The sequence below is a fragment of the Chiloscyllium punctatum genome, chromosome 26 (genome assembly GCF_047496795.1).
Source record: "Chiloscyllium punctatum isolate Juve2018m chromosome 26, sChiPun1.3, whole genome shotgun sequence".
Classification (NCBI taxonomy): domain Eukaryota; kingdom Metazoa; phylum Chordata; class Chondrichthyes; order Orectolobiformes; family Hemiscylliidae; genus Chiloscyllium; species Chiloscyllium punctatum.
The window spans coordinates 24,560,816-24,584,169 of NC_092764.1; the positions used below are offsets into that span (position 1 = coordinate 24,560,816).

The following is a 23,354-nucleotide window of genomic DNA, read 5'->3' on the forward strand; positions in this document are numbered from 1 at the left end:
AATCTATTTCAATAAAGTATACATTTATTGAACTTTACATTCCATTTGTTGATATTACCATCTATCTCCACAAGAATATACATGTTTCCGCTTAAATAACCTTCACAAAAACAAAATGTTGAGCAATGCACAAATTCTCCAAGTGATTCATTTTGTTTTAAAAACTTTATGTTTTCTTTTATCTGTGAATCGTAAAAAAATGAACAGTCAACCAGTATTCTCTCATTTTATTGCATTGTGACAAAAAGCTATGTCTGGTTACTACTCTTCATAAAAATATAAGAAAAAGTTACATATTGAAATGCTGGTTTGTGGACAATTGGATGTTTGTGATTATGCAAATAGGTTTGGCTGGAAGCTTTTGCCACAAAATTGATCAGAAACCTATTGCAATCGTAAACACAATGTGTACACAGATTGCCAACTACTTCCAAAGCAGAAAATATGTCTCCATCTTTGGCCAGCTCTGTCAATGCAAGATATTGTAGATAAAACAACAAGACTGAATTACAATAAAAGAAATTAGGTGCAATCAGAACTGTCTATAACTCAGATGGTTACTGCAATCAAAAATAGATTAGATCAGTTCGACTCTCTAGCTCGAACTACACACCTTCAAGTTCATCTCAGGCTAGATAATCAAATTCTGCTATTAGGAATAGAAACAATTCAAATGCATTGAAAGTCAAAAACATATTTCATAGATTACACCGTGTGTGAAGACATGTAAGGAAAATGTAATGACACCAAGAGAAGGTCAAATTGTAGGTTTGTTAGTTATTGTCTCTGCTGTGTATCTCTTCTGAGTTAACAGAACTTTTTTTACCTTTCAGAATGAACTGGTCCTTTTTAAAATCTGAAGATTGAAGGACTTGATAGTTCTTCTTCTGGAATCCAGGTGTGCAGTCCAAATTCACTGCAAATACTTGTAGCAGGACCTATGATTAGAAAGATTTTGAAGGAATAAAAATGACTGCAAGAAACCTCTGTAAGTGACAAAAAAATGAACCATATATTTCAGGCCATGCTTCAGTTAAATCAGATTGATTGCAAACTTATTAAAAACTCCCCAGCTTTGATTTACATGGATCATGTTCATTAGCCTCTTCCATCGAAACTCAAAGTGTAATCATTGCAAAAACTGTTAGTAACCTTAGCATATTTAAAAATCATTCTATTATACGTTTCCCAGAGGTCTCAGATCCATGAACTGAGAATGTAGCAATGATTTTCTTTCCCTCAGAATATTAATAAAAATGTTAACAGTGGCAAGCATTTGAATAGCTATTATTCAAATTAATTGCATTAATCATGAGAACACAAGAATGAGGAGCAGGAGTAGGCCGTCTGGCCCTTCGAGCCTACTCTGCCACTCAATGGCTAATCTTTTCGTGGACCCAGCTCCATTTACCCATGTTTTCACCATATCCCTTAATTCCTCTATTTTTCAATAAAGTATCTACCTTAGCTTTAAAAACCATTACTGAAGTAATGTCAACTGCTTCCCTGGTCAAAGAATTCCATCGATTAACAACCCTCTGAGTGAAGTAGTTCTTTCTCAGTTCAGTTCTCAACCTGCTTCCTCTAATCTTGAGGCCCTCTTGTCCTATTCAGATTCCGAACTAGGAGATCCAACATAAATTTCAATCTTAACTATTCAGTCTCCCTTTCACACATACATCTACCAGTCTGAGCCAGGTCATTCAGACCTAAGAGCAAAGGACTATCAACCAAAGTACGTTGTGGGTGGTACCTGTGACTAACTTCTGGGTTAAGTGACACCTTTAAAACAAGACAGCTGGGGAATAAATTGGGCCATTATCATCCAAATAATCAGATTGCTCTTGTAATTTAAATAGGAAGCTGCAGCTGGATTGAATGATAAATAATGAAGTCTTTCATTGCTGTAAAGAGTGCCATTTTTATTTGAAGCAAGTTAAAAAGCAGTCCAATACTAGCCAAGATTTATGAAGTACGTCATGCAGCATTTCATGCAAGTTCAACATTGTAACACAACAAATACATACACAACAAATAATCATAGCGAGAGGAATGATATTTAGTCCCAAATAGACCATGAATTCAAATAGATTGTGTCGTGACTGCAGTATGATTTCAGTTTTAAGAACCTTTTCAATGTGACAATCTTACCCACAGGAGGCTCGCATTTGTATCTCATACATGAATTAGACTTTGAAAGAGAGAGAATATAAGGAGAGAAAAAGTAGAAAACACATGTTGAAAATCTGAAGTATAACTGGAAGCAGAATCAGTAAGGGAAAGGCAAGTTAACAACTCAGATTCATTTCATCCAACAAGGACGTTAAGATAAACAGTGGGAATTGCTGAATTACAGAAATCAGACCTGCAAGTGGCTGCTGAACATCAGTGGGTTTGTTTATTCAGAACAGTGCCCCACACTTTAATCCAGTTTGCATGCTACAGACTATTAGCAGAAGGGGCATTTTTTAAAAAAAATTTCAATCATCAGGGCTCCCCCAATGACTTAGCCCGTAAGCAGCCAGAGTAGAATAACTCCGCTATTCCATGCGCAATTGATTTCACCTAAGGATTCTTTTTTTATTCCCCGCCGTTCAGTTGTAGGGTAAAGACATCTCTGGCGAGGACAGCGCTTATTGTCTATTCCTAATATTCTTGTAAAGAATAGTGTGCCTTCTTTCTTGAGCAGCTACAGTCCTGGGGGGTTATTGGGGCACACCCACTGTGCTATTAGGAAGGAAGCTCCAGGATTCTGATGCAGTGACAGTGAAGGAGCAGTTAAATAGTTCCAAATCATGATGGTGTGTGGCTGTGAGGGGGAACATGCAGTTGGTGGTGTTCCTTTGCACCTACTGCCCTTATCCTTTTCAGCGGGGGTGATGGTGGGATTGTAAGGTGATGTTGAAGAAGTTTTGTTGAGTTACACTACATCTTGTAGTTGGTGCACACCATTGCTGAAATAACACCACAACTGCTGGTATCCTGTCACCAAGTCACCCTTCATTTATACATGGATAGTCCTTGACACTGATCCAACACCCTCAGAGCCAGCTCTGAGTGAACTGAATGGCTGACACTCCTGTTATCTGGCAGCCAGGGACAGATTAAAAGCTTCAATCAAGGATCTCATATTCTATGATGTCCAGCTAGCTGATCTTATCACAATCACGTTACTGTGCATAGGTGAAGACGATGAATGTTGAACGTGGTGAGGGAAGGATAGTACCAAAACAACTCAATAGGTCGTACAGTAGTAGACTTATGGCTTGAGTCTGAAAGATTATGATGTCATGTTATAACGTCACATGCCTAGAAGAGTGCCTGGAGGGAGAGTTCATGGAGGGGACGGTCTGCCCTTGTGTAAATCCATCATTTTGTTGTAGTTTGAAGGGAAAAGATAATCGTTAAAATGCACACAGACAACTGCAAAATCATTCAAGAGACTGTTGGACTCCCTAACACCCTAACCCTAATTAGTGAAGGGAATAAAAATTATCCAAGTATTCATCAATCTTGATTGCCAGCCAACAAACATCCATTGCAGATTTGCTCAATGAATAGATGAGTGAACTCAATACAGAATAAAGCCGTACTATGTCCTTTGTGGTGGAGTAAGATTCCAAAACCCACTGGATGGTTCATGGAGGATAATGGCTGCGGTAATGAAATGTACACATAGTAGAAAGTGGACATGCATTCAGTTGAGTCACACTGGCAGGAATGGACTGATGGAGCAATGCAGGAACTTCACAACACTGCCTTCAATAGCAACATCTCAGAAGTGTGACTATAGACAAATTACCAACCTGTGCTGATCACATTAGCGTGGGAAGATCGCAAACAAAGGCAGTTAATCAAGAGCAACAGGAGCCAAACGGAAATTGGTTTGAAGTTGACAAATGAAATTCAGAATCAAGAAGTACAATGCTATGCCAATGGAATTTTTACACACAAAGGAATCAAAAGACTTCAGAAGAAATAAAGATGAAAATTGGTGAAAAAATGATTTCAAATATTTTAATCGAGTGCCAATTTTAGCAGATTCACCACTGTGACAAAGCAATCTGAACAGTGAATTGCAAGATGATGTGACATGAATTTAAATTCCCAAATGAAGTAAGGAATTTTTAATAAATGCCAAAAACGGAAGATTGGAAAAATGGGGCACAGGAAGAAGAATGTGCCAATATGTCAGTTAAAACATAAAACACTCAAAGGAAATGACCAGAATACAACTTGCACATGTCCTTTTCTAATAGGAGGTCTGTGGCATCAGGGATGTGTAGATTAGGTGTAAATTTAGAGTAATAGGGTAGGGTGGGTTACTCTTTGGAGGGTCGGTGTGGACTTGTTGGGCCGGATGGCCTGTTTCCACACTGTAGTAATTCTATGATTACATGAATTCTCAGAACAGATAATAAGAAATATACTGATACAATGCAAATATTCATCTCTGTTTTTGTTGCTTCTGAAAATGTCAAGTGCTATATGATCAAATTTTAACAACTGGTATCCCTAGATTGTGCAGTTTTCAGCCTACTTTGTTGTCTGGACCAATTTACTCTAAAGATAGTTAAACTACTGTGTTGACTACTGCAATTTGGTTTACACCTTGTTTTTATTGAAAGATAAACATTAAACATCAATGGAACCTCCAGATGCCACTGACAACAAAATGTTGTTACAATATTACCAATCTACGTATGTTACAATCTCTCTAATTGACTTAATTTGGCAATGCTTAACTGACACCTTTTAATATAACAATTATGAAAGCTCCATTGTAAAATTGCAGGTCTATTCTAGTGCACTTAAAGAACACATCAATTGATCAGTTTTGTTGACAAAAGTTGTAGATTACTTTAGAATTCAGCATTTTGTACATTTTCATCAATATTCATGAGAACAAATACTTTCAAAATCTAAAGATAGCTTCTACCAAGGTGTCAGTGTTTTATGTATTTGTTAGTCACAAGTATTCCCAAAGAGTCCCATTTTATATTTGGGTGCAAATGTATGTTCCCAGTTCCAATTAGGATAGCAGCACTTAAAGAAGGGCACCAAATTTAAACAGCATGTGCCAAAAGATTACTTGACTGCGTCTACTTATTTGTGTTTTGTTTCTCTTGTCGGAAAGCAATTGTGTAACTAATTCCAGTTAGTTTATTTTTATCTCTTAAGGTTTTTTGGGATTTGCCTATTGCAGTCATGAAGCTATTACAGTTAACAAACTAGAGGCAGCTACATACCTACTTACTTGGCATCGTGAGATGCAAATAGCTGGCAACGCTGCTAGCTCTTGCCTTACCTGATAATACTACCATTTGCACTACTCATGCAGTGTTCATGCAACCGGCTGCATCACATGTGGTAGAGTGTGGACATGCATTGCTTGGCAGGAAAGGAATAGTGGAACAATGCAAGTACCTCCTTCATCAGGTGGTGAAGGAGCAATGCTCTGAAAGCCAGTGCTTCCAAATAAACCTGTTGTGTGATTTTTAACTTTGTACACTCCAGTCCAACACTGGCATCTCATGATTAACATCTTTGAAGTGTGACAACAGACAAATTGCCAATTGAATCAGAGTAGGAAGACTGAAAATAAAGCTTGTTGATCAAGTGCAACAGGACCCAGACAGATTCTGCCTGGTTAGTAAATGATAAAATGAAATTCAGAGTCAAGGAGTGCAAGGTTTTGAGGGTAGAATCAAATAGAGTACTAGAAACTAGAATAAACTATTAAGATAAAAATGTTTAAGCCATAAGCAGCATGTGGCAGCAGTAAAGATCATTCACATAGCCTTTGGAACAGAATGCAAATTACTGTATGCAACTCCCCGGTGTATCTGCTGGTTAGGAATCTCTGAAGATAAAAGAAGCTCATTCTTTTCTAATCCAAATGGAAACAATTCATAATGTTGTTCAAATTCTTGGAAAATTTAAGACTATTCCTCAAAAATGTCATCCAATCTTCCTGACGTGGAACTTCAGTAGGTGTGGGAAATATTCACAAACTACTGTCCAATCTTCTTGAAACTAAAACTCTCACTTCTGGATAAGTGGAGATGAAACTTCACAAAACAGAATGGAATCATCATCAGGGCAATGCACATGCTCATAGAACAGAATATACTCATCATCTTGACTTGAAATATCTTTAAGTCTGGGCTGAACCAGACTTTGTGGAAGATGGAGTTGGACAAGAGTTTGCAATCGCAAACAGGATTTATTCTGTTTTTGCAAGACAAATGGGAGCTTTAATCACTACCACTGTCAGTAAACATTGCTTTAAAGCAAGCTTTATTGGATGAAGTGGGCCTACTCATCTCCCCACTCCCGCCCACCCCCCAAAAAAAAACTTTATGGCCAAGTGTGAAGCAATTTTAAAACATCAGGAACTATTGTATGTGCAAGAAAAGATGGAGTATCAAAATTCTTGACTTCTAATATCATTGACCAATAATACATGGTTCATCTGATCATCTTGGATTACAGGGTCAACAACATGCCTTTGACCAAGGAAACATGTGGTTTCCATGTTTCTTGTTTCTTCTGAACTCTAATTCGCTTTGGAGGTGATCCGCTTTTAAAAGGTGGCCTCACACTGCAAAATTGTGTCAGGTAGCTAACTCTGCCACAGTGAAGCAATGCATGCCCTCTGCTGAACAATCCTTTTGCCTGCTTGCACCACGATGCTAGCATCTCAAAATGATGATATCTGATTTTTAGAAGGTTTTTTCTGTGGGTTGAAGCAGCCACCTTTTGGCCTAGCTCACTGAGGCTCTGCTTTGTGATGCATTGTCCCTTAGCAATGCACTTTGTGCCCAGCATGTCTTATTCAAAAGGTAAGTTCTTACTGACTGAAGTTAATCAAGGAGTACACCATGGACAGCCTCAAAGAGCTCCCCTCTTAATGCTACATCTTCACACAAATTAGCAACACTACTCTTGATGGAGTCTGCTGAGATTGCTTGCTTCAGGGACCCTTGCTAAATCCAACACATTCACTGAAGTAGATCTTGAAGACCATTAGGATAAACTGAAAATCCGCTGGTTTCATCAGGATCTTCATGATAAATGATCTCTTCAGTTAGGAGACCCACTGTGCTGAAGAAAACACTGTCCTGAAGTTGTTTCTGCTTCAAATGAAGGCCAAAGGGAACTTTGAACCATGTTTGTCATGAGTGCCATTAGACCTCCAAACATTCTGAAGAGCTTTGAAAAGGATAGGGATTGCCAAGTTGGTGTATCATGCTATCACTTCTAAGTATGCCTATTTTACCTCACTTTGGGCAAAACCTCAATTTCTTGACATGAGCCAAGCAATCTAGCTACAAACTTGGGGAAATGTTCTGAGAACCTCCTTGCCCCATAACTGTGCAAACTGGTCCCATAGTTCTGCTAAATCTTTCTGAATGAAAAAATGCCAACTGCCTTTGAACAATGGTTTCACCGTTTCCCAATGTTTGATTGGACTCTCGTGTGAATTCTTTGGGTGCGGCTTGTAACTGTAAATCCATGCTGATGTTTACAGACTGCATGATACAGCTACTGAGCAGGAGGCTTTGAGCTGTACAGTGTTCAATATCTTGCTAAAGCACTTATACGTAACTGTAACATGACTGCTTGCTACAGAGGGCCATCTGTACAATCAAACCCCACCATTCCACAAGGCTAAGCAGTTCATGTCATTTCAGATAACCCCTGACAAATTGTTGGTAACAGAACAGCTATCAGTTTGGAATGGATCTTGGAAACAGAGAGTGTAGTGTTCAGCTCAGCAGCTGAGCATACCCAAACTGAAATGAAAACAACTGCCTCACCTGCTGTTATAACACCTGCTGGAAGAAACCCTCCAAAAAGTTGCTGGACATACACAGGTAAAATGATGATAGACATATCCAGGAAATAACATTGTGCCAAACACCAGATAAATTTTGAGCCCACAAAATGCAACCAGTACATATACTGCCATTTTCAATGTAGTCTCACTGAGCAAGTTAGATGAATATCAAGCTGAAGAGTATATGAGAGGAAAGGAAGACAACAAACGAAAAAAAAGGAAAAGTGTTCAAAGCAAACTCAAAATTTGATTTCAGTGCAAAGTATACAATAATATCAATGTATTTGTCCAAATATGGCTAGTTTGTCTTAAAAATGTACAAGTAACATAGAACATAGAACATAGAACATAGAACAATACAGCACAGAACAGGCCCTTCGGCCCACGATGTTGTGCCGAACTTCTATCCTAGATTAAGCACCCATCCATGTACCTATCCAAATGCCGCTTAAAGGTCGCCAATGAATCTGACTCTACCACTCCCTCGGGCAGCGCATTCCATGCCCCCACCACTCTCTGGGTAAAGAACCCACCCCTGACATCTCCCCTATACCTTCCACCCTTCACCTTAAATTTATGTCCCCTTGTAACACTCTGTTGTACCCGGGGAAAAAGTTTCTGACTGTCTACTCTATCTATTCCTCTGATCATCTTATAAACCTCTATCAAGTCACCCCTCATCCTTCGCCGTTCCAACGAGAAAAGGCCGAGAACTCTCAACCTATCCTCGTACGACCTACTCTCCATTCCAGGCAACATCCTGGTAAATCTTCTCTGCACCCTCTCCAAAGCTTCCACATCTTTCCTAAAGTGAGGCGACCAGAACTGCACACAGTACTCCAAATGTGGCCTAACCAAAGTCCTGTACAGCTGCAACATCACTTCACGACTCTTGAATTCAATCCCTCTGCTAATGAACGATAATACTCCATAGGCCTTCTTACAAACTCTATCCACCTGAGTGGCAACCTTCAAAGATCTATGTACATAGACCCCAAGATCCCTCTGTTCCTCCACCTGACCAAGAACCCTACCATTAACCCTGTATTCCGCATTCTTATTTGTTCTTCCAAAATGGACAACCTCACACTTGGCAGCGTTGAACTCCATCTGCCACTCCTCAGCCCAGCTCTGCATCATATCTAAGTCCCTCTGCAGCCGACAACAGCCCTCCTCACTGTCCACAACTCCACCTATCTTTGTATCATCTGCAAATTTACTGACCCACCCTTCGACTCCCTCCTCTAAGTCATTAATAAAAATTACAAACAGCAGAGGACCCAGAACTGATCCCTGCGGAACTCCACTTGTAACTGGACTCCATGCTGAATATTTACCATCTACCACCACTCTCTGACTTCGACCGGTTAGCCAGTTTTCTATCCAATTGGCCAAATTTCCCTCTATCCCATGCCTCCTGACTTTCCGCATAAGCCTACCATGGGGAACCTTATCAAATGCCTTACTAAAATCCATGTACACTACATCCACTGCTCTACCCTCATCCACATGCTTGGTCACCTCCTCGAAGAATTCAATAAGACTTGTAAGGCAAGACCTACCCTTCACAAATCCGTGCTGGCTGTCCCTAATCAATCAGTGTCTTTCCAGATACTCGTAAATCCTATCCCTCAGTACCCTTTCCATTACTTTGCCTACCACAGAAGTAAGACTAACTGGCCTGTAATTCCCGGGGTTATCCCTATTCCCTTTTTTGAACAGGGGCACAACATTCGCTACTCTCCAGTCCCCTGGTACCACCCCAGTTGCCAGTGAAGACGAGAAGATCATTGCCAACGGTACTGCAATTTCCTCTCTTGCTTCCCACATAATCCTAGGATATATCCCGTCAGGCCCGGGGGACTTGTCTATCCTCAAGTTGTTCAAAATGTCCAACACATCTTCCTTCCTAACAGGTATCTCTTCTAGCTTATCAGTCCGTTTCACACTCTCCTCTTCAACAATACGGTCCCTCTCGTTCGTAAATACTGAAGAGAAGTACTTGTTCAAGACCTCTCCTATCTCTTCCGACTCAATACACAGTCTCCCACCACTGTCCTTGATCGGACCTACCCTCGTTCTCGTCATTAATTCATTTTTTGAGCATGACAACTTCACCTAAAAAAAAGGTCCAAAATGGCATTTGTGTTCATATGCAGATCAAGTGCAAGTGATTCAGGGTGCCATTTTGGTGAGTGTTAGCAATCAGTCGATGAGAACACACAATGAACATCTGCTGGGCGTAAGCATAATAGACATCTTATGATACCAGGGTGTAAGACTGATTTCATGTCTCACCTCATGTCCTCTCAATCAGACATGGCTAAACATACTTTCAGCAGCAGGCAAGGTTACTAGTGTAGATCAAAATGATCAACTAGTTTCGAGTTAGTTGCTAATCAGTTTTCACTGGCAGGTGATGCGATTATAAAAGAAATGTTTGGTGCTGTTGAAAATCATGAAAACCTGATAAAACCTACAGGGAGTAGTCAGGCAGCCACTTAAGGACTTTGGTCTGATCTTCAGATTACACCTTTTTATACGCAAGGTACAAACAGATTTTGGTTCATTTGTAATGCATCAGATTTGGCCCATTTCATATGGTCTAATTGGAAAATATATTATTGAAGTACTTGAGGTAGAGTTAGATTTTGTTTGGGACTGAGAAATATGAGTCTTGTATCAGGACAAGTATCAAATCCTATTTAGGTTTAAAAACAGGAATTAAAAGACAGTAGATGTGCATTGCTGAAAAAGAAACAAAGTTTTTTTATGTCCAGCACTCAAGACATTTTGCAACAATACCAATGCAACATGAACAACACCATTGTTTGGCAAGTGATCTCTGGTACAGTCACTGCCACAGAGAATGCATCTATTATTACAGATTGACAGTTAACAGCCAGGCTTTGTTTAAATTTTAAAAGAGGGAGGTTGAATCTGAGTGGTCAGGGAATTGAAACATGAACCAGCAAATGGTTGCCATTTAGTTTGTTAAGTTGAAACATGCTGTGCATGTACATCTTCTGTCTGCAACGACCAGGGCCCTATGTGCTAATATATATAGCGTCCAGTACACAAAAGTGCACCACACTGCAAGCCCAACTGCTCATCTTAAAATGGTTTTCATCGTAATTCCTTACACATCCAGAATTATCCAGCAAACATTGTCCAACTGCAACATCACATTGTAACACATTCTCCATAATGATGCCTCAGCCTCTCAGAGTCCACTTGAAACTAAATAGCACTGGCACAATTGTTGTTTTACTCTGTGAATTGGTATTCTTGTGAAATGTACTTGAATACAAGATGAAAACCCTCAATAAAAATATGTTTTCAGCTACACAAATTCTGGACAACCAAATGATGTGCTGGATAGATTATTTCCAATCTCCTGGTACATTAAAAGAAATTCAGGTAATTCCATACATTAAGTCTCTAGGGACTCAAATGATTGCCAAAGTGATGCAGCAAAAGATTATTTTAATGGATTTTTTTTGAAAATATAATGAGGGTATTGGTATTTGAGAGTTTTGAAAGCAGTGAAACACCAGGACTCCCAAATGTCTGCACTACAGTAGTGGCTACTCACTGAAATAGGAGACAGCTGATTGATCCAAGCTGAAAAGAGTCGACAAAAGAGATGTCGAAAAGAGAGAGGGTGCATCGAGCAGTAATAGAGAAACTGTACCATTGTATAGGAACAATGTAAGTAAGGGCAGCAAACCAGGTGTGCATGACATAGGTCTGGGAAATGAATGGCAGGTTTTGTTTGGTTTTCTGCTTTTCCAACAGCACTACAGTAAGTAATGAGAAAGAGTCTTTCAAAACAGGCATAATTTGACAGAAACGATTGCTGTAAAGACAAGATAACACAGAATATTTCTCATCCTGACAGGCTGCGTGACGCCTTTGTGTTCCACTAAAAAATATTCTTAAGTTATCTGACCTTTCCTTTGAAATCAAAACCATTAATGGTGAAAACATGCTAAACATTTAGAATCAATACCCTCAAATCCCTGAGAAAATGCAGTTACACTACTAGTAATGTAATAAATAATCCATCAATGATTTTAAAAAAAGCACTCTGCTACACTTTTCTCCATTTAAGAATGGAGAGAAAAGCTCACTTTTAATTAGTATTGACTCTTTAACTTTGTCAATGAGCAAGGTGACATTTTGAGAGATGCCTATCCGGAGAGTTTTTAAAAGATAAAAAAACACAATCATTGGAATATAACTAGAATAAATCATCTTTTCACATAACTTAATTAGTTCACAAATAACTTGCATGAAGTAAATGTCAAACTTGTCATCAATATCACCGTGGTGTGCATACTTTTTAATCCAAAATGGTTCAATGGTATCATTAAGTGTCCAGTCTGTCAACACCATTGGATATTTTTAAATGTAACCTCAATTGTCTGACATCATTCCTGGTATACTTATGTTACTAGTTTCAAATATTCATTACTTCTGCCAAATTGAATTTTATTCACTCCTTCTCCATCTATGTACATGATTTATCTACGATTCATGGTCTTTAACTAATTCAAATGTAGATTTTATTTCCTCCTCCTGTGCTAGTCATTAGTTTACTATCATCTTCGAACCCAACCATTTTAGTTCACATTCCTCTTAGTCATTATTTTAGTAGTGTAGAAACATTACGGCACAGTGGTTAGCACTGCTGCCTCACAGCGCCAGAGACTCGGGTTCAATTCCCGCCTCAGGCGACTGACTGTGTGGCGTTTGCACATTCTCTCTGTGTCTGCTTGGGTTTCCTCTGGTTTCGTCCCACAGTCCAAAAATGTGCAGGTTAGGTGAATTGGCCATGCTAAATTGCCCCTAGTGTTAGCTGACGAGGGGAATGGGTCTGGGTGGATTGCGCTTTGGCAGGTCGGTGTGGACTTGTTGGGCCGAAGGGCCTGTTTCCACACTGTAAGTAATCTAATCTAAAAAAATTACGGTCCGCTGAACTGTTAATTCAGAGATGCAGGAACTGGTCTGGGGATCCAGGCACAAAGTTGAATTCAATTAATTACAAATATCTGGAATGAAGTGTCTAATGAAGACCATGAATCCACTGTCAATTGTTGGAAAAATCTATGTGGCTCACTTATATCCTTATGGAAGGAAACTGCCATCCTTACCTAGTCTGGTCTGCTTATGAATCCAGACCCACAGCAATGTGGTTGACTCTTATCTGTTCTCTGAACAATTATTAGGGATGGGCAATAAATACTGGCCTAGCCAATAACACCCTTATCCTATGAATGAATCTTTAAAAATAGTATAGCCCATCACCACTTTGAGGCAGACATACTTATTAATTCTTCACACACAGTGAAATTGCATTTTTAAAAATTCTCTCATGTGATGTGGGCATTGCTGACTGGCCAGCATTTATTGCTCGTCCCTAATTGCCCTTGAGAAGGTAACAGTAAGCTGCCTTCTTGAACTGCAGTCCACCTGCTGTGAGTTGATTCTCAATGCCATAAACGAGGTAATTACAGGATATTGACCCAGTGAGTGAAGAAACAGCAAAATATTCCCTAGTGAGGATGCTGACTGGCTGCAGGGGAACTTGAGGGTGGCAGTGCTCCCTTATGTCTGCTGCTCTGTCCTTTGAGATGGAAATAGTCACAGGTTTGGAAGGTGCTTTGTCAGGATCTTTAGTGTATTTCTGCAGGGTACCTTGGAGAAAGTACACATTGCTGCTACTGAGCATCAGTGGGAAACAGAGTGGATGGTTATGGATGTGGTGCCAATCAAGCCTGCTGCTTTGTCCGAGATGGAGTCAAGTCTCTTGAGCACTGTTGGAGCTACACTCATCTAGGAAAACGGGGACTATTCCATCACACTTCTGATTTGTGCCTTGTAGATGAAGGACAGGCTTTGAGGAGTCAGCAAGTGCAGTATTCCTAGTTTCTGACCTGCTCTTGCAGTCATTATGATTGTGCAGCAAGCTCAGTTATTTTTCTGGTCAATGGTAACTCCCAGGATACTGATAATGGTAACGTCATTGAATGTCAAGGGGCAATGGTTAGACTGTCTCTTACTGGTGATGGTCATAGGCTGGCATTGTTGTGGCATGAATGTTACTTGCCACTTCTCAGTCCGAGCCTGGATGTTGTCCAAATGCAACGAGATCTGAACATGCACTACTTCAATATCTGATGAGTCACGCATGGTGCTGAACATTGTGCAATCATCGGCGAACTTCAGACCTTATGATGGCAGTCATTGAAGAAGTGGATGCAAATGGTTAGACCAAAGAAGTACTCCTGCAGAGATGTCCTGGAGCTGATGTGACTGACCTCCAACAACTATGACCATCATCCCATATGCCTGATATGACTCCATCTACCGGAGAGTTTGTCCCCTGATATCTATGGATTTGAGTTTTGCCAGGGCTCTTTGATGCTGCACTTGGTCAAATGTGGGCTTGATGACAAGGGCTGTCACTCTCACCTCACCTCTGGAATTCAGCACATTTGTTCATGTTCAAACCAAGACTAAAATGAAATCAGAAGCTGAGTGGCCCATGTGGAACCCAAATTGGGTGTTCCTGAGTAGCTTATTGCTGAGGAGGTGTTATTTATTAGTGCTGTTGATGACACTTCACATACGATCAAGAGTAGACTGATGGGTATTAAGTGGACAGGTTGGATTTGTCCTGTTTTTTTATGTACAGGACAAACCTGTGTAAATTTCGATTGTCAGGTAGATACTAGTGTTGCAAGTGTATTTAAAGAGTTTGGCTAGGGGAGCAGCAAGTTCGGGAACACAAGTGTTCAGAATATTATCAAGGCCCATAGCGTTTGCAATACCTATTATCTCCAACTGTTTCTTGATTTCAGGTGGAGTGAATCAAATTAGCTGAGCCTTGGTTCATTTACTCCTCCCACCTCCCCTCATCCCATCTTCATCACATATACCAACCTTTTCATAGCTTTAAGTAATTCAGAAGAGTCACTGGGCCCAAAATGTTAACTCTGCTTTCTCTCCACAATTGCAACCAGACCTGCTGAGTTTTTCCAACATTCTTTATTTTTGATTCTGATTTCCAGCATCTGCAGTTCTTTGGTTTGTGTTGAATGCTGACAGTCTAATTGGTTACCAACTTTGTAGTGTTATTTTTCTGCATTAGCCAGCGAATTAACTCCACTCTATTGTTTGCTTCTATAACCATACTTTGAAAGGAACAACATAACTCACTGTTGTTATGATGATCTCCATTAAGAAGTAAGAACTAATTGTGAACAGAATAAATCTCCTGTGGTACACACTCGTGACCACACAGCAGTCATGTTTTGAATGATCCTATCAGTTCACAAGCTACACAAAGCAGCGAGAAATAAACTGCTGCTTCTGCAAGTAAGAGTCTAAAGTGAGATTATTCCTAAATTATAGGCATCAGAAGACATTGTTTAATTTTAAAATTATTTATGGATTCTCCATTTGAAACTTCTGTCAGTTTATTCAGTGTTCTAACTGGTCTGAATGGAAAGACATGTTTTCAATTTCACAATCATGGGAGGTCATGTTGCAGCTGTACAGGACATTGGTTCGGCCATTTTTGGAGTACTGCATGCAATTTTGGTTTCCCTCCTATAGGAAGGATGTTGGGAAACCTGAAAGGTACAGAAAAGATTGACAAGGATCTTGCAGGGATGGAGGGTTTGAGCTATGGGGACAGGCTGATTAGGCTGGGGCTATTTTGGCTAGCATATCACAGACTGAGTGGTGACCTTATAGAGGTTTACAAAATCATGAAAGGCATGGATAGGGTGAAAAGACAATATCTTATCCCTGGGATGGGGAGTCCAAAATTAGAAGGCATAGATTTAAGGTCAGAGGGGAAAGATTTAAAAGGGATCTAAGGGGCAACGTTTTCACGCAGAAGGTGATGGGTGTATGGAATGAGCTGCCAAAGGAAGTGGAGGAGGCTGGTATAAATACAACATGTAAAAGACATCTGGATGGATAGGAGTCGAAAGGGTTGAGGGATATGGGCCAAATGGGACGAGATTTATTCAAGATATGTGGTCAGCATGAATGGGTTGAACCGAAGAGTCTGTTTCCATGCTGTATTGTTCTCTGACTTTCCATGTTTCAAGAAAAGAAACAAGTTCCCATGGAAGGTTTATCAGAAGTAAAGCTGCAACATTGTCATTCTTGGACTCACTAGCTCACACTCACTGTGAATAAGAAACTTTGTGCAGAACACAAAATTACTCCAACTGCAACCTCAATAACGTCTGAATCAAGTTCATTACTATTGCCTTGCATTTCCTCTCTCTCAGGAATGCACTGGAAAACGAGTCCTGTTATTTCCAGAGTCATCACAGAAGTTACATACTTTATAAAAATAGACAAAGTTCCCTAATTTTCCTGTCTTTTTATGCAAAGGTGGACAGAAAGCGTAGCCCAGGATTCTGTACCAAACAATAATTACTATTGTAAGGGCATAATATATCTGCAATTATTTTTGATGTGACTCTCATTACTTCTACCCCAGTTGTTATTTGAAAGGTCTCAATCTATTGACATTAAGCATAGATTGTTGCTAATCTTTTTAGAGTTCTGTTGTACAAGGTAATTGTCCTGAAGGAACTATAATGTTGAAATTTCATTCATGTGACCCAGTCTGATGATGTCATATACTCCTTCCATACTCACCTTGGAAGAAAAAAAATGTATTCTGTGCAGCTCCCCAGAGTCTTTGTAATTATGCCTGACGAGGAAAAGGTTATACATATGAATATTGTGTAATAAACCATCTTGTCAATGATGAAAACTGCCTTTTTTTTAAGATTAGATTACAGTGTGGAAAAAGGCCCTTCAGCCCAACAAGTCCACACCAACCCGCCGAAGCGCAACCCACCCAGACCCATTCCCCCACATTTACCCCTTCACCTAACACTACGGGCAATTTACCAGAGCCAATTCACCTAACCTACACATTTTTGTTGGAGGAAACCGAAGCACCCGGTGGAAACCCACGCAGACACGGGGAGAATGTGCAAACTCCACACAGAGAGTCGCCTGAGGCAGGAATTTAACCCGAGTCTCTGGTGCTGTGAGGCTGCAGTGCTAAACACTGTGCCACCGTGCCGCCCACTTTTTTTTAAGAGATTATTTACAGTGTGGAAACAGGCCTTTCTGCCCAACAAGTCCACACCGACCCGCCGAAGCGCAACCAACCATACCCTTCACCTAACTCTATGGGCAATTTAGCATGGTCAATTCACCTAACCTGCACATCTTTGGACTGTGGAAGGAAACCGGAGCACCCGGAGGAAACCCACGCAGACACAGGGAGAATGTGCAAACTCCACACAGTCGCCTGAGGCAGGAATTGAACCCGGGTCTCTGGCACTGTGAGGCAGCAGTGCTAACCACTGTGCCACCGTGCCGCCCCCTCCTCCCCGTTATGGAAAGTGATGTACCCTCTACCATTAGACAGACCTGAGACAAAGTATCGACAAAGCAAGATTGGTGTCAGTATGTCCCCTCAAACAATCCTTATTCTAAATCCCATACTGGCAAACGTAGCAGAGACCACAAATTATCAGGAGTGCCAACCAGTGTAATACCACAAGTACTGTGGCTTTTACAAAAGATGAAGGGTTCCAGCTTTCATGCTACTTACTTTTCAATTGCTAACACCCTTTTCAAAAATTGAAACTCCTTTACATTCAAAGACACCTGAAGTGAAATTTTCCATAAGTTCACACAAGGAAGGCATTGGTATGGATTCTGGTCAGAACCATACACAACAGTGACCAGTTAAGTAATTACTTTCAGAATGTGGTTTATAATATCATTTCTAGCTGCATAAATGGACAGAAATAAATATGATTGGCTAAAGCAAGTTTCAAATATTGTTAGAGCAAATTAATTAGTTTATGGGGTTTTGCTGGTTTAACATTACTGAATAATAAAATCAATCATCGATTTGAACATAGAATATAGAGCAGTACAGTACAGAATAGGCCCTTCAGCCCATGATGTTTTGCCGACCATTGATCCTCATGTGAGGTAAACCTAATGTACGAACTCTCAAATTTCTGTGACCATGTGCATGTCCAGCAGTCTCTTAAATATCCCCAATGACCTAGCTTCCACAACTGCTGCTGCCAACGCATTCCATGCTCTCACAACTCTCTGTGTAAAGAACCTGCCTCGGACATCCCCTTTACACTTTCCACCAAACAGCTTAAAACTATGACCCCTCGTGTTAACAATTTCTGCCCTGGGAAAAAGTTTCTGGCTATCAACTCTATGTATGCCTCTCATTATCTTGTATACCTCAATTAGGTCCCCTCTCTTCCTTCTTTTATTCCAATGAAAAAAGTCCAAGCTCAGTCAACCTCTCTTCGTAAGATAAGCCCTCCATTCCAGGCAGCATCCTGGTAAACTACTTCTGAACCCTCTCCAAAGCATCCACATCTTTCCTACAATAGGGCGACCAGAACTGGACGCAGTATTCCAAGTGCGGTCTAACCAAAGTTTTATAGAGCTGCAAAAAAATTTCACGGCTCTTAAACTCAATCCCCCTGTTAATGAAAGCCAAAACACCATATGCTTTAACAACCCTGTCCACCTGGCTGCCAATTTTAAGGGATCTATGTACCTGCACACTGCCAAGAACCCTGTCTTTAATCATGTACTCAACTTTCAAGTTTGACCTTCCAAAATGCATCACTTTGCATTTATCCAGGTTGAACTCCATCTGCCACCTTTTAGCCCATCTCTGCATCCTGTCAATGTCATGCTGCAGCCTACAACAGTCCTATATACTGTCAATGACACCTCCAACCTTTGTGTTGTCTGCAAACTTGCTGACCCATCCTTCAATCTCTTCATCCAAGTCATTAATAAAAATTACAAACAGTAGAGGCCCAAGAACAGAGCCCTGTGGAACACCACTCACCACTGACTTCCAGGCAGAATATTTTCCTTCCACTACCACTCACAGTCTTCTATCGACCAGCCAGTTCTGGATCCAGACAGCTAAAATTTCCCCATATCCCATTCCTCCTGACCTTCTGAACGAGCCTACCATTGGAACCTTATCAAATGCCTTGCTGAAGCCCACATACACAACATCCACCACTCAACCCTCATCAACTTGTCTAGTAACATCCTCAAAGAACTCAATAAGATTTGTGAGGCATGACCTGCCCTCACAAAACCGTGCTGACTGCCTTTAATCAAGTCATGCTCTTCCAGATGAACATAAATCCTATCCCTCAGAATCCTTTCTAACACCTTGCAGACGACAGACGTGAGACTGACTGGACTGTAATTGCCAGAGACTTCCCTATTTCCTTTCTTGAAGAGAGGAATTACATTTGCCTCCCTCCAGTCCTCAGGTACAACTCCGGTGGAGAGCGAGGATGCAAAGATCATTACACGCGCGGTGAAGCAAACATATTTCTCACTTCCCAAAGCAGCCGAGGACAAATCTGGTCTGGCCCTGGCGACTTGTCAATCTTAATGTTTCTCAAAATTTTCAACACATCAGCTTCCTCAATCTCTATCCATTCCAGCATGCTTACCTGCTCCTCAATGGTTTCATTCACTACAAGGTCCTTTTCTTTCGTAAAGACAGAAGCAAAAAAACTCATTTAGGGCTTCCCCTACCCCCTCAGACTCTATACACAAGTTCCCTATGCTATTCCTGATCGACCCTACTCTTTCTTTGATCATTCTCTTCTTCCTCGCATACGTGTAAAATGCCTTTGGATTCTCCCTAATCCTTCCTGCCAAGCCTTTATCGTGCCCCCTCCTGGCTCTCCTCAGACCATTTTTGAGCTCCTTACTCGCCTGTCTGTAATCCTCTAGAGCTGAGCAAGAACCTTGCTTCCTCCACCTTATGTAAGCTGCCTTCTTTCTTTTGACAAGAAGTTCTTCCGCTCTCATCATCCAAGGTTCCTTTATCTTATCCCTTCTTGCCTGTCTCAGAGAAACACACTCGCAACAACTTTCCTTAAACAGTCTCCACATGTCTCTAGTGCCCTTTCCATGGAGCAATTGCTCCCAGTCCATGCTTCCCAACTCACGTCTGATAGCATCATAGTTTCCTTTTCCCCAATTAAATATCCTCCCATTGTGCCTGCTTCTCTCCTTCTCCATAGCTATGTGGAATGGGTGGCAGTTGTGATCACTATCACCAAAATGCTCTCCCACTGCAAGATCTGACACCTGCCCGTCTCATTGCCGAGCACCAATCCAAAATGGCCTCTCCCCTCATCGGCCTGACAACGTACTGAGTTAGGAAACCCTCCTGAACACACCTTACAAAAACAGCTCCTTCCAAACCATCTGCTCGAAGGAGGTTCCAATCAATATTGGAAAGTTAAAGTCACCCATTACAACAACCCTACTACATTCACACTTTTCCAAAATCTCCCGACCTATGCTTTCTTCCAACTCCCTGCTGCTATTGGGGGGCCTGGAGTAAACCCCTAATGAGGTGACTGCTCCCGTACTGTTCCTAATTTCCACCCATATTGACTCAGAAGGTAGACCCTCCTCGACAATGGTAACTTCTATAGCTGTGATACCCTCTCTGATTAGCAGTGATACACCCCCTCCTCTTCCCACCCCCCACCCCCATTCTTTATAAATGTTCTAAACCCTGGAACATCCAGCAACCATTCCTGCCCCTGAGAAACCCATGTCTCTGTTATGGCCACAACATCATAGCACCAGGTACTGATCCATGCTCTCAGCTCATCACTTTTATTCCTGATACTCCTTGCATTAAAGCAAACACACTTTAACCGATCCCTTGGTTCTTTCCCAGGAAGTTCCTTCCCATTGGCTGTGCTACCTCCTGCTTTTGCCTCATCTCCATCAACTCTCACCACCGGTATTGAGTGGATAGGTTTCTGGCAGCTGTTCATGACTAATTGGGATTTGCTTAATGCATAAACAAACAGTGTTCTCCCTAATCGTGCTTTGAATTTGATCCACAGAATATTAATTTTAAAAATTGTTATTTAAGTCAATCATTATCGACTGCTTTACAAATATGTTTCAGAATCTATGCAGAGATGTCAGATTCGGTATTCTGGTGTCTTATCGAAGATTATCTGCTTGATGCAACATAATTATGTTTTCCCATCAGATTTGCTGTGGCTTTACCTAGGAGGAGCTAGAGGAAATGCTATTTAGCCATGTTATGATTTCAGATAATGTTATTGCTGGACATGTCAGATCACACAGTGAACTCTGGCTTGATAGATCATATTTTAGTTTGTTTTGGTTTTAATGAAGTGTAATCATAATCACTTAATCATAAGGAGGCAAAACTACAGATTGTTTAACCATTAACTTGATTTATTATTGTCACATGGACCTCAGCAGTGAAAAGTTTTGTTTTGCATGCAAAGCAGGCAGATCAAAATATACAAAGATCGAGTGATTTGAACAGAGCACGGAATACAATGTTACATCTACAAATAAGGTGCACAAAAGTGAGGTCAACATTAGATTTGAAATTTGAGAGCTCCACTCAGCAGTCTAATATCAGCAGGGAAGAAGCTGTTTTTGAACCTGTTAGTATGCGTGTTTAGGCTTCTGTATCTTCTGGCTGACGGAAGAGGTTGAAAGAAATTATAACTGGGGTGGGAGCTGGTCTTTAATGATGTTGGCTGCCTTTCTGCAGCATTGAGAAGTGTAGATGGAGTCAATGGATGGAAGGTTGGTTTGTGTGATGGTCTGGGCTGTGTTCACAACTTTCTGCAGTTCCTTACTGTCTTGGGCAGAGCAGCTGCTGTACCAAACCATGAAGTACCCAAATAGAATACTTTCTATAGTAGCGTATCTGTAAAAATTCATAAGGGCCTTTATGGACATGCCGAATTCCCTTAGCCTCCTGACGAAGAGAAAACATTGTGGGGCCTTGACTATTACATCAATATGGGTGGCCCAGAACTAATTTTTGGTGACAGGAGTCCATTAAGAAATTAAAATTGAATAAATGAAACTCCCCACTTATAACACAAAATCCAAAGGTTTTAAGCAAACAGTAAATGTATAATCCCATTAATCCTAACCTGCTCCTAAACTGAAGGGGAAAAGAAATACTTTTGTATAACTCTCAAAACACACCTTTTATAGCACCCAAATGCACTTACACCAGAGCCCTTTCTCGAACACTCAATTGATTTCAATCACTGGTGACTTTAACTTAGACTGGAACAGCAGATAACTTCCTCCTGGAGCTATCAGGCCCAAGCTTAGATTTACTAAAATTGAAGTAACCTCATCAGGGCTTTTTCCTCAATCTCTCTGGTCTGCAACCAATACTAACTCTTTACTCTAAGGTAATCTAGTTTCACCAAATCCTTTCCTTCTGAGGAACACTAGTCTTTGTGAGTATTTTCATCCAAGGAATTCTCAAAACTCAAAAGTAAAACAATAAAAAATCTCATGAAGATAAGAGTAATATGCCTGTAAGCTTAAGAGAAAAAGATCATAGGAGTTGAATACAATGTTACATACACCCCAAAGTGATGCTGGGGCAGTGAGTAAATTTAAGGAAGAGTTCAACAGATTTTAATTGGTAATGGGTTAAGGGCTATGGAGAGAAGGCAGGAAAATGGGGATGAGGAGCATAGCTACCATGATCAAATGGTGGAGCAAACTTGGGTCGAATGGCTTAATTATGCCCCTATATCTTATGAAAAACAAGTTCCATAAATCTGTGACAAGCCTTGAATCCCCATTATTTTCCTTGCTGGGCCACAAAACAACCTAAAAAGGTTTTTAAAAAATTTAAAATCTAGGGCGCAAAGACTACTTTAAAAGAAACAATCATAGCAACAGAACTACCTGCATTTTTATCAAACTCTAGACAAAGTACATGTCACAAACTCAAAAAGCTAAACTTACTATTTCTAAAAATATATAAAATCACAGTTTACATGTCGTTTGTAAGGTTGTGATAGCATCAGTCATTCACAACTTTAAACTATTCGCAAAAGTAGTCTAGATGAGTTTTTCAGAGAACATTTTGAGATTGTGCTATCCTAAGGAACTTTCTGGAATCAACCAGAAAGCAGGCCATCCTATACCTTGCATAATGAATTGTGTAATAAGCTAGGATTTATTAAATACCTCAGTGAAGGTGTCTCTAGATAACAATCATTGTAATACAACTGTTTAGTGAGAGGGAGAAAGGAGGGGTTTAAAGTTATAATTTTAAATAACTGAATTAAGTCAATAATGAGACCATGAAGACAAAGTAGCCAAAGTGAACTGCAAAATTAGGTTAAGGGATAGCCATTAGAAATGCATGAGACACTTCAAGAGATATCTCAGAATTCCAACAAAGAAAGAAAAAAAACCCATCATTTCGGGTGAACAAAGTTGTAGAAGATAGAATAAGTGTTTCTTTTTTTAAAAAAATGCTTAACATTGAAAAATGAATTGTGACAGGTAACAGAATTGAACAGAATAATATAAAAAGCAAGACAGTAAAAGGTTA

General features: G+C 40.4%; 1 protein-coding gene across 1 annotated transcript in view; it reads right to left on the reverse strand.

Annotated features, from left to right (window-relative positions):
* cdh13 (cadherin 13, H-cadherin (heart)) overlaps window positions 1–23,354 on the reverse strand; it is a 1,093,338-nt gene that overhangs the window by 897,051 nt on the left and 172,933 nt on the right. The window contains exon 2 of the mRNA XM_072595947.1: window positions 827–938. Coding sequence (XP_072452048.1) covers window positions 827–938 — 112 coding nt within the window. The remainder of the gene's footprint in view (window positions 1–826; window positions 939–23,354) is intronic.